The following is an 11,888-nucleotide window of genomic DNA, read 5'->3' on the forward strand; positions in this document are numbered from 1 at the left end:
CACATGGATACAACTTCTTTATTGCTGTGTGTGCAATTCTGTGCAGGGCATTCTGAACTAATAGTGATTTACATTGCAGTTGCTTCGCACCTGCGTAAATAGTTACCCAGGGTCCAGAGTCTCCTAGCAGAGGCTAAGAGAGGGCTTTCTATCCATGGTTTCCATGCCTCCCCAAAGTAGTTCTTCTGCTCTTATGCTGTTTTCTAATGGTCAGAAAGACTGTCTAGTAACGTGTAATCTGTCTGCTGGTCAGACTGGCCGATTGTCGTGACTAGTTTTTATTCTTTCTCTGTTGCTGTATGCATACATGGTAGTAGATGGAGTTTCTCTGTGCATGCTCTTATAATTTGGTTTAATGCTTGCACAATGTGTCATTGAAAATGTTTTCCTGTGTAACTTATGCCCAGGCTCTTTATATTGCATTCAAGGTTCAAAGCCACCTGAAAAAGGATTTTCTAGATACTTTGTTCCATTTTCATGCCTGTCTTCTTGAAGCGTCAGTTTCTGTACATTGTCTAACAAAATAATCTTGCCTGGAAACTTAGCCGACTTTGCTTTCTATTACCTTAAGGGCAGTTTTTTGGTTGAGTCTTTTTCGCTCTGTAGATTCACTGGGTCCTTCTCGAGGTAGGAACCATCCAAATTTCTCACCAGCATGATGATCTAATTCCAACATGTTTTTCAGTGACTTTCCACATTGGGCAGAACTTTGTTGAACTCAGTAACTTCCAACGAATTAAACTACTTGCCTCTTTTTTGCAACGTACCAATAGTCATTTTAGATGGATAAAGCTAACTGGCTGCGGAATAGCTCAGAGTTTATTTCATAGAATAATGTGTGCAGCAGGCAGCACCAGGGAGGAAACCGAGACATTTTTAAGTCATCCCCAATGCCGCGCAGCCCCCACCACAGAAGCACAGTGGGCTTCCTCCTGCCCGGGCTTCTTCTTTTAGCGAGCGGCAGCAAACCGCCTGAGCCAATCTGCATATTCACATGACCGCAAATAAGGAGCAGCCGGCGGCCCGGCGGCGGTTTCTCAAGTACCCTTCACCTATAAGGAAAAGCAGGTAGGGGAGAGCGACCGGGAGCGCCGCTCTCGCTCGCCGCATGGCCGGGCGCCCCCCCGCGCCCCCCCGCCGCGGCCGCGCTGGGCGAGCGGCGCCGACCCGCTGCCGCGCTCCGCGCCCGCCGGGGAGGCATGAGCGACGCAGCGGCCGCCCCGCGCCGCGGGTGAGTGCGCGGCCCTCCGCGGGGCGCGCAGGGGGCGGCCGGGGCGCGGGCGGCTTTCCCGGGAGGTTTCGGGGGGAAAAGGGGAGCGGGATGTAAGGGGGGTGCGCGGCGTCCGGAGGGGTCCCTCGGCGGCCCTGTCCGAGGGGCCCCGCGCGGTCCCCGCGCTTCGTGCCCCGCGGAGGCGCGGGTGCGGGCTCTGCGCTGCTCCCGAGCCGCGGTCGGGGGGCCGCCGCCTCCCCTCGGCTGCGCCCGGGGGTCGCTCCCGCCGGGCAGCCCCGTCCCCCCCGCTCCCGCCGGCAGCGCCGCAGCCTTTCGGGCGCCCTTGGGCTTTAACCTTGGAGGTGCTAACGGGGCCGGAGGGGTGCGAGCGCCCTGCTTCTCCGCGCCCTAAAACTTCTTGTTTGCCGCTCGCGGTCCGGCTGCAGACAGGCGAGCTCACAGCAGCCGCGGAGTTGCGGTGCTGTGCTGGTCTCCCCCTTCCCAGCTCCTATATTCATGGCAGTTGCTCATTTAGTACTTTATTGTAAAATGAAACGAAATTATTTTTTTAAAGCCCTGCAAACAGTGCCATTGCCTTGCAACAGTATCCATCTCTTTCCCCCCAAGTTGGCAAGCAAGCGCCTAATGTCCATTTGAGCTATTGCCGGCTGTGCCAGCACAGGTCGGGGACTATCTGAGTTTGCTACGGAGATGCCACCGTAAATAGCTGCCGCACGCACAAAACTTCTCTGCGACGGTGGTGTCGTGTGGAACGGTTGGCCGGGAGCCCGCATCCAGTTTGTTTGCTCTGCTTGCCTTATTCATCGAAACGATATTAGTCAGAAATGGAAGAATTTAAAAAGTGCCAGTTGACTTTTGTACTGAAGCCTTTGTTATTATTTATATTGTTATGGCTTAAAAGCCATAAGAAAGCCTGCTGCCCTACATCCCTATAGATATTGTGTGAATCTGAGTAAGAGATAGTCCTTACCCCCAAATTACTTTATCTCTGGTAGCAGGACAAGCTGTAAAACCCACCTTGCATCTTTTCAGTCATTCTTCTGGTCTAGACTAGAAGATTATACAGAGAATTTCAAGTGCAGCCACATGTCAAACTAATGTGTGACCATAACATGAAAGTACCTTTTTTTCCTTCTGTTGTATTTTGTATTTATCTAAGGGAACCATGAGTTAGCAAACTGCAACTACTTTGAAATTGTTTTGCAACTCTGATGGCAAATTTCATCTGCTAGAAAGTCACATTTTAGTTTCAGATCTGGCACAGCTGTCACTGTTTCTCTGTCTTATCTGAAGCTGTTAGATCAACTTCATGTTGAAAAAATAATGGACTTCGGAGAGAGTGTTGATTTCAAAGTTGCTGATAGCCTTTGGATTTGAGTGAAAACCTGAATTCAGGGCTCAAACACTTTCATTAACATGTTAGGCTTTCATTAGTGTTCTGGGGTGGAGGGGTTGGTGTGGGGGAGAAAGATGTGTATTTTGCAAGAAAAAGTTGGCAATGACAGCTGGATATCTTGCTGGATCTTACTCAGACCGTTTCAGAAAAACATGTGCATTAAAAATAAATATATAGAGAGTTAACTATCTAAGTAAGGTGACACAGTATAGGTTTATTGTTTTGACCCTCCCACCCCCCAAATGCAGCATGCTGTATTAGCAGGATAGAAAATCTATTTTGATGAACAGTTTCTTGTATTTGAATTATGCCTTAATAGGTGTGTTTAGTTTACATGTGGCATTTTTGCATTTTCAAGACTGTAAATGATATTGACTGAACTGACTGCACATGCTCTCAGCTGAACTAGCAGTATAAGATCTGCTTATATTGACTGTAAGGGGTCAGGGGTCTTTTCCTAGACAGAGCCATCAGCAGCTCAGCAGAAAGTGTGGATTTCTGTTTTTTCTCCTGTCCCATTCGTACACTTAATGCATGCTTCCTAAACTCTCCACAACTTGAAGGAAGTGAACTGCATTATTTTAGTACCCAATGCAAAAGTCTCTTTTCTGTCTACCTCTACAAGATGAAGGAATGTAGTTAATTTGTAGACTTTGCTATTTGCTTCATGTAGAAAGAGATGGTGGGACAAACTGGGACAAAGAAGGTGGGAGACACTCTACCCCTCCCTCTCTTCCATGCTCCAAATACTTGCGGTCCCCTTGGCATGCCCTCAATGTGGTGGGACATCCTAAAGAAGCCTGGAATGTAGTACCTGGGCTTGTGTTTTGCTCAGCAAAAGTAAGTACAAAAAAAAGCTCAGGGAGTGCCAGGCTGCATCCAAACCAAACTATGAAGGAAAGGGGAGGTATGTGCTGCAGCCCTTGTCTGAACATCCAGGTTTCTTTTCTGTGGACAGCAGGATGTGTCTCATCCTTGTGTAAAATGTCTAATTCGGGCATGCCCTAGGACACAGAGCTCTTCCCAGTATGGGCATAGCTCCTGTCTCTTGCTCAGACAACTAAATTAAATTGCTCCTGAGGAAGTAGCTGTAGGTTAGTAGCTGTGTCGGATTTATGCCTTTGGGTTTAAGTGCCACCTCCTACAGGCAACTGTGAGCTTTACCATTGGGGAAAATGGTGAATTTGGGTCCATTTGGAATGAGAAGTCTGGTCTAGGTAGTTGGTCATTAACTGTCTGTTAATATGAGATCTTACAAAAATGGCATACAGTTTGTGTTGAAGTTGACCTGAAATCAGAAGTCAATTTGGGGTTGACTATTTTTCCTGGTTTCAGTTCTTCTCTAGCAGAGCAACTCTCACTCGGGTCTCTCGGATCACTTCATAAGCATTTTAAAACAGCCTTTTGCTGTTGCAGGAGATAATGTAATTCTTGCTCCCATCTGAGAGTCCAGAGAACTGAGATAGGGTTCAAGTGACCTATCTGAAATACACAGTAAATTAGCATACGAAATGAGACAGAGAAAACAAATTATTTGTTCCAGTCACAGGATTAAATTGCCTTTCCCTAACTCTTTGCAACTGTTAAGAAATTCATGGGCCATTCCTCTTGCAATAACTTGAAAAGGCCAGACATGCCTTTTATGCTTCTTTCTCATGTAATCGGTATTAAATATGCATTGTAGCTCAGTTACCTCAGATAACTGAGCATTAAATTCTTCCATCCTTCGACTTGAAATTCTGCTCCAAATGTAGCAGCTCAATATTCTTTCTTTTCTTTTTTCTTTTTTTCTTTTTTGAGAGGTTGGAGTTTTTTTGTTTTTAAAGAAGAATCTTGTTAGTATTCCTTAAAAACTCATTAAAAATGCTTCCCTTTTGGCTTATTCTCCTAATTTATTAATACAGCAAATAACTTTTCTTTGGTGACCCAGTTTCATAGGTATCTGAGCATCTAGCAAAATTGTAACTCATCAGGAAGGCAATGTAGACTAGTAAGTAGCCTCTTCAGACAGGGTGGAAAACCAAGACACTTTTTTGCCTCAGAGCTCTACACACAACAAACAGTAAATATTGCTCTATTTCACTGCTTAACCTTCGCCTTTAGTCCAAAAGAAAGCATCTTATTGATTGCATGACTGATTCAAAAGACAGAATTTAGGATTGCTTGTATTTTCCTGGCTGAATTCAATTTTCACCCTATGTCCACAGTGAGAAAACTGCTCTCTGAATAAATATAAATTGAAGTATTGCTTTGTGTGAGTGTTGAAACAAATAGACTTTCTCTTATAAACTCCAGGCCAATGTCCCAAACTGCGGTGTTATCAGAATCATCAGGGTTTGGCTGAGATGCTGCCTTTTACTGAACTGTTGTACATGCTTGGTAAAAAGTACGGATTTGCTGAGAAAAAGATGATAGATATTCACTGATTAAATGAGCATGATGGTAAACAGGCCACTGAAAGTAGTAGTGTTTTACAGACTCTAAGCTGGGCAGAGTTCAGCTAGTATAGAAGAACAACACACTTATTTTCACACTCCTTTATTTCAAAAAAATATAAAGGCTTCTTTGCCTGAACTGAATCTATAAACACAGACTTATCACAGGTGATGATTAATCGCCTCTGTCCTGTGCTAAGAGTAGCCTCTTGAACACTGGTCTAAGGGCAGCCCGCTCTGACAGGGCACACGTCCATTGTTGTCCCACTCTGAGGATGCTCATCATCGCTGCCTTGCCTCCAACATCTGCCAGATAACACTTCCCAACAGCAGGGCATAAGGCTTACTTGGTGACTTCTGATGAAGTTTTGTTTTCCTTTTCAGTAAGTGTGGACATTTGTGCAAGTGTGAGAGCATCATGGTGGCATTCAAAGGAGTCTGGACTCAACCCTTCTGGAAAGCCGTCTCAGCAGAGTTTTTGGCCATGCTAATTTTTGTCCTCCTCAGCCTCGGCTCTACAATCAACTGGGGCGGATCTGAGAAGCCCCTGCCTGTCGATATGGTTCTTATCTCTCTCTGCTTTGGACTCAGCATTGCGACCATGGTGCAGTGTTTCGGACACATCAGCGGAGGCCACATTAACCCTGCGGTGACCGTTGCGATGGTCTGCACGAGGAAGATCAGCCTCGCCAAGTCAATCTTCTACATTGTCGCCCAGTGCCTGGGGGCCATTGTGGGGGCAGGCATCCTCTACCTCGTCACGCCTCCCAGTGTGGTGGGCGGCCTGGGAGTCACAACGGTAATAGCTTCTGCTCTTGAAGTAGACTAGTTTTTAAGAATCTAAGAAAATGTAAGCAGTGTCATGCAGAATAAAGAGCACTCAAGTGGAGATTTAAGGAGCTTTTGCTGGTTTATTTACGACATCTAGACATGGCTTAAAGCTCTTCTTAGGATGGGTTGATGTGGTGCAGTATAGCCATTCTTTTTATGGAAGTTTCCTTTTCTAGAACTTCTCCAAATCTGATAACAGCAGGTAATGTTAATTTACATATACCACTTAAATAATATATGCCATTTTCTGTTGGATCAGGGAGGGGGAAATTAATTCTATGCCATTATGATGGGGATTGAAAAAACATCAATTTAAAATGACACACTTTTGAAATAGATTGTGGCTTAGATTTCAGCTTTGTTCTAAACTAATAAGGAATGCCATCAGTTAGCCCTGTTGCAGGACTTATTAAAAATGCACTTGAGCTGCACACTGCTTAATTTTTAATTGAAATTTAAATTAATTAAGTCAGGGATAATTAATGAATTTATAATTGAATAGTAAATTACAGTGCTCCCAAGAAAAAAAATGGTGAAGTGCAGCATTTGCAAATCCCTGTGTAAAAAATAAACTGTACTTCTGCAGTCTAGCTTTGAAGTTCTTGTTGAAAGTTACTGTCAAGACTTCTTTTGTCAGTCCTGCAGTAATTTTCCATGGCCCTCAAATTAAAAAAAAAACCAACAAAACATGAATCTGTACCTGTTCATTGTTGCCTTTTACTGTGCACAATTTAAAAATTATCTTTACTAAAAAAAAATGTATTTGGCTTTTTGATTTATAAGCTCACAGTTGCTTCATCTGTGATGTTTCTTTCTCTTCTTGCAGGTACATGGAGATCTTTCTGCCGGACATGGACTCCTGGTGGAGCTGATAATTACATTCCAGCTGGTTTTTACTATTTTTGCCAGCTGTGATTCAAAACGAAGTGATGTCACTGGTTCAGTAGCTTTAGCAATTGGATTTTCTGTTGCAATTGGACATTTATTTGCTGTAAGTTAATGGCTTTCCTTTAAATAATGTAATCCTTATCCCTTTATGCCTCCTTCAGAAATAGGTGGAAACTTCTGCAGTCTTTCATCTGTACTGCTTTACAGATCCAAGCCAAAGCCCTTTAAAAAGCAGTGGGAGGGTTCCCTTGGACGGGACATTGTTTCAGAGCTTGTCTGCCTGCTTGTGTGATGGCTTTGTTACCTTTGTGGCAACACCCTGGAGAGCAGCAATACATGCTACTGGGGTTAGAAGCCATGCAAAACCTGGGTGTCCAGATGTGGCTGTGGCAGTGGGACCTAACAGAAATTGTATAACTGCCTTTGAGATGCTAGTAATAGGTTTAAAATTTTGTCTTTTCTTTAGATCAACTACACTGGTGCCAGTATGAACCCTGCTCGATCATTTGGACCTGCTGTCATCATGGGGAAATGGGAAAACCAATGGGTAATGGCTTTCATGTTTCCTTCACCATAGCAACAAACAGCTAGCAGGATTTTTCATACATCACTTGCTTTTAGTTTTCTATCCTAGCATATCCCAGAGAAGCCATCAACTGAGGAAGACAGACACTGACCTGCCACAAGCTCTGCTACAATTATGCTCCTTGCTTAGGATTTTGGTGTTGCATGAAGTATGGTGGGACAGCATCTTGCTATTTGAGGGTCTTTTTGTGGAGGCAGTAACTGGGGTAGGAAGGAAATCATGCAAGAAGCTCACAACACAAAAGCAATCCAGTGAGACTGAAAGAATTGAACTGCTAGAAAGAAAAATCCTCTGAGGCAGATTGCAAAGCCCCGGTCATGCTGGTGAGAAGTTATGGAAGTAATTCTGTTGGCTTTGCATTTCACCTGGTTCTACAGCAAATTGCAGCAGACATATAAATTGAGAGCAGGGGACCTTGATCTGGTTGCAGGGAGAGAACCTTCCTCAACAAATGCTCACCAGTGAGAGATGAAGGGTTTGCAGTCTGGCCTTTACGAGACAGATCAGATGTTATCTGCTTTGATTAGCAAGCATCAGCCTAACTAAGAGTATTTGTGCAGGAAACCGTTTGATAGATGGATCTTGAATGATGCAGTCATTTTTTATATCATCCCACTATTAAACTTCTTAAAAAAAAAAAAAAAGAAAACACACACACATTTTATAGGGAGAGACGTATTGCAGTTCAGCTTCACCTAATTAAAGATACGACAAGCCCTTCTAGGGACACTTACAGGTAGTACTGAAAAAGCTGCATACTACAGTGCATATAAGGATTTTCTTAATTTTAAAATATGGAGCCCACATTGCTCCCACTAATAACAGAAATAGCATTGTCTTCAGGCCCTAAGGCTCCAATTCTGCAAACATGATACCGTGTGTAACTTTGTTCCCAAGAGTTATCCTATTGAAGCAGATTTACCCTGGTATCAGTGAATGGCTTGTTCATATGGAAAACTGCTGTAGTTTTTCACAAGATTAATTATCCATACTCTGAGGCAGTCTGTAATTTATAACTAAAGCTGTAAACAATAAACAAATGCACCATGTAGAAACTTGTAGGACAAGCTTAACTGCTCTCCTGGTCATTTGGAAAAATTGCCTTTTCTTCTCCTTCAGTGACATTAGCATGCTATTAACAGAAGCCTAGTGGGCTTCTGCACCTGCTAATGTTATGGACCTGCTACAGGTTGTACTGAAATAAATAGGTACCCTGCAAAGTTGAGTATATCTGTTGTATTTGCTTATTCAACTAAGATAATCAGGTGTCTGACTGTCCCTTGGATTCTGCAGGATCAGAAGCCAAAGTTGGATTCTTTATGAATTGTGAGTCCTAAACATTGAAGTAGACCTGTTTGTTTTGTTTGTTTATATGCTTTGAAAGATTTTGTTTCCTCATAGGTTTATCATCCTCTTGGGTGAAAATGCAGCAAGAAAATCAGTTTGCTGCATTGGTGTTTATTTTCTTGTGTCATCCTGCAAGCAGCACAAATATGTTAGCTACAACTGACAAATAAGCAGTCAAAATTTAGGGAAGGCCTCATGAAAAAAGACATATCGATAAAGCTCAACAGAACTGTTTCTCCTTGAAGATATGGGCCTGTTTCTTTATAATCTTGCCTCTGGTAGTGTAAAAGCAAAGCTATTCCAGAGCAACTGTATGTGACTACAGAGCTGTATATGACAAGTCATGTAGGACTCCATAAAGATCTATGGCCTTTTTTTACCTCGAGAAATTTTATAGCTATAGTTGAACCAATGAAGGATGATGAAGGACCTGTATTTTGTCTTATTGCACAAAGTTAAATACATTAAATCTTCCCAAAAGAGGGAAAAAAAGTTGCTTTCTATTAACAGAAGAAGGTAGGTCAGAGAGAGGATGCCTGCATGTCCATCCACATGGATAGCTTCACTGTTCCTCTGCCAGTCTGCCCCGGTAGATTGGTTACCAGATACATGGATGGAAATCTTCGGACATCAGGGAAGTTGTAACCCTACCTCACTAACACATCTACAGAGGTGTCTTCTGTCCTGGCTGCTCTGTTGTGGTACACTGCCTAAACTCTGAGAGGAGTGTGGTGTGGTGGTTTATTTTTTTGGGGGGGGAAAAGCAACACCTGCAGGAGCCTAGATGCCTAGTGAGTATTTCTGAAGAGGACAAAATATGTTTGGAGAGGGAGAGAGACTGAGACCTGCAGAGATAAATGCAAGAACACAGAAGAAACCCACAACATGACAGTAATGACATTAACTCTTTAAGTCTTTGGCTTTTGACCAATTTCTTGTGTGACTTTAGAAGTCGTATGATTGCTCAGCTCCAGGTCACCAGCTGTGAAAGCTAGGGTAGTTACACTTCTCTGCCCTGTAGACGTGCTATGAGGGCACATTCATGCTTGTTCATGACATCCAGGGAACTATGACTGCTTTCCAGAAAGGAGAGTTGATTAAAACAACTGCACCAGGACTTTTTGCTAGAAGTGTTCTGGATGAAATCTGTAGTGATCTGTTTTTGTCTGAGAACGCAGGATTCTTTGTTCTATAGCTTCATGCCTGTGTTTTTCCACCTCTCTTTGCAGGTGTATTGGGTAGGACCAATAATTGGAGCAGTCCTTGCTGGTGCTCTTTATGAATATGTCTATTGCCCAGATGTTGAACTCAAGCGCCGTTTTAAAGATGTCTTCAGCAAGGCCACCCAGCCATCCAAAGGGAAATACATGGAGGTGGATGACAACAGGAGCCATGTAGAGACCGATGACCTGATCCTGAAGCCTGGAGTTGTTCATGTGATTGATATTGACAGGGGTGAAGACAAGAAGGGGAGAGATCCATCCAGTGAGGTACTGTCTTCTGTATGACTAGCAAGGAGCACTGAAAGCAGAGAGCAGCCTGCTAGCATGTCCACAGATATCCTTCCACCTATTAAAGAAACAGATCTCCTGTAAACTGAGCATCTACCATTTCATAAAAGGTATGGTGCAGGCAGCAACATGGTAGTGGCATCACCAAACTGTACTGATCAGAAGGAATACTAGAATTTTGCCACAATTAGGATTCCCCACATATTATTCCAAATTAAGAGATGTCCCTACTCTCTTACTCTCCTTCTTTATGGAACATCTCCAAAGTCAAAAAAGAGATGAAAGCATTCTGCTTTAATAAATCAGTCAATGAGTTGAAGATAGAGATGTTTAACATCCAGATTGACAGTTAAGACATATCAGAAAATGCCTATAGACATAAAGACCTACTTATCAGATTGTTCTTCTGACACTTAATTGGCTGTTGTCAACTCTGATTAGCAAAGAACGCTTGATGGATAAGATGTTCTAGGTCCAGGGACAACATCAATGGTATTTAAGACTTTTATCCAAAGTCAAGCAAAGGAGTGTTGTTTCCATTTGCATACATCATTATTGCCTTGCAAACTACCTCTTAAAAAATAATATTTTATAGATTTAAAAAAATTTTCACCTTGTCAAATCTCACTCATTTGGTTTGCAGTATAAATATATTACTTTTATACCTTCCCAGGAGTAAATACACTGAAATCAAAAATTAAAAGCTACTGTAATAAGGCTGCAAAGCATTTGACTGTTCTTCATGCTAGCTCATGTCACTGTCTTTCTGGTGAAACATTCTCCTGAGGTTTGACTATTGACTATTTAGTGCTAGCAGACTCTCAAGGTCATGCAGAAAATATGAAGGCTCTCCTGTTACTTAATAACTCAAGAGATATCAGAAGAAAAGAAGGCATATCTGTTTTCAGTGCACTTGTTCAAATACACATTTCTGTGCCAATTTATGTAAACTAAAGGTTTAAATTACTTATCTACTTTCTTACAAGATGGTTGGAGATATGATTTTTTTTTTAAATTTATTAGTAATGTAGAGTGTTTTTTAACTTTTGTTAACTGTATTGAAACACTGATTGGGAAATATTTTTTTTTTATAACAGATGATAAAAATGACTGCTTCTGGCTTTTTGTTGTAATTGATCTCTAGTTGAACAGGCTCCATGCTTGTTTCGCTGTTGCTATAGTCTTAATTACATCTCTGGCAAAGCTTTTTTAATCTGTTAGGAAGAAATGCAAGCACTTACAAAGTTTTTTTAGGGGGAAAGGGAATGAAATATGATCAGTAATTAGTCTTTCTCTTGTAGAAGTATTTCACTAGACATAACCAACCCAACAAAACATTTCTATAAAGCTGTTGCTGACTTTATTACTGGCTTTTGTTTCAGTCAGTTGCTTTCAGTTTTACAATATGCAGCTGCAGAGCAGTCAAAGCCTCATTATTACTGTAACTGTATGGATTTTATTTTAAAATTGAAAACCTATTCCTGCCTACTTGGCAATAAGGGGGGAAAAAAAGCATTGGTCCTGACTGCGGCCTGTAATAGACTCGCCTGCTCTTTGACATTACTCCACATGCAATCTTCATTAGAGGGAATTAGATGTTTCTAATGAGACAATAAAGCACTACTAAACTCAGATCTGTGCACTATGATCCAAGGCCAGTTCT

General features: G+C 42.4%; 1 protein-coding gene across 1 annotated transcript; it reads left to right on the top strand.

Annotated features, from left to right (window-relative positions):
* Window positions 1-994: 994 nt before the first annotated feature.
* On the top strand, window positions 995-10,253 carry AQP4 (aquaporin 4). The gene is made up of 5 exons (XM_067292349.1): window positions 995-1,068; window positions 5,447-5,861; window positions 6,720-6,884; window positions 7,248-7,328; window positions 9,944-10,253. The coding sequence occupies exons 1-5, from the start codon at window positions 995-997 to the stop codon at window positions 10,220-10,222; spliced, it is 1,014 nt and encodes a 337-aa protein (XP_067148450.1). The 3' UTR covers window positions 10,223-10,253.
* Window positions 10,254-11,888: the final 1,635 nt, after the last annotated feature.

Source organism: Apteryx mantelli, chromosome 2 (assembly GCF_036417845.1).
Source record: "Apteryx mantelli isolate bAptMan1 chromosome 2, bAptMan1.hap1, whole genome shotgun sequence".
In the NCBI taxonomy this organism is placed as follows: domain Eukaryota; kingdom Metazoa; phylum Chordata; class Aves; order Apterygiformes; family Apterygidae; genus Apteryx; species Apteryx mantelli.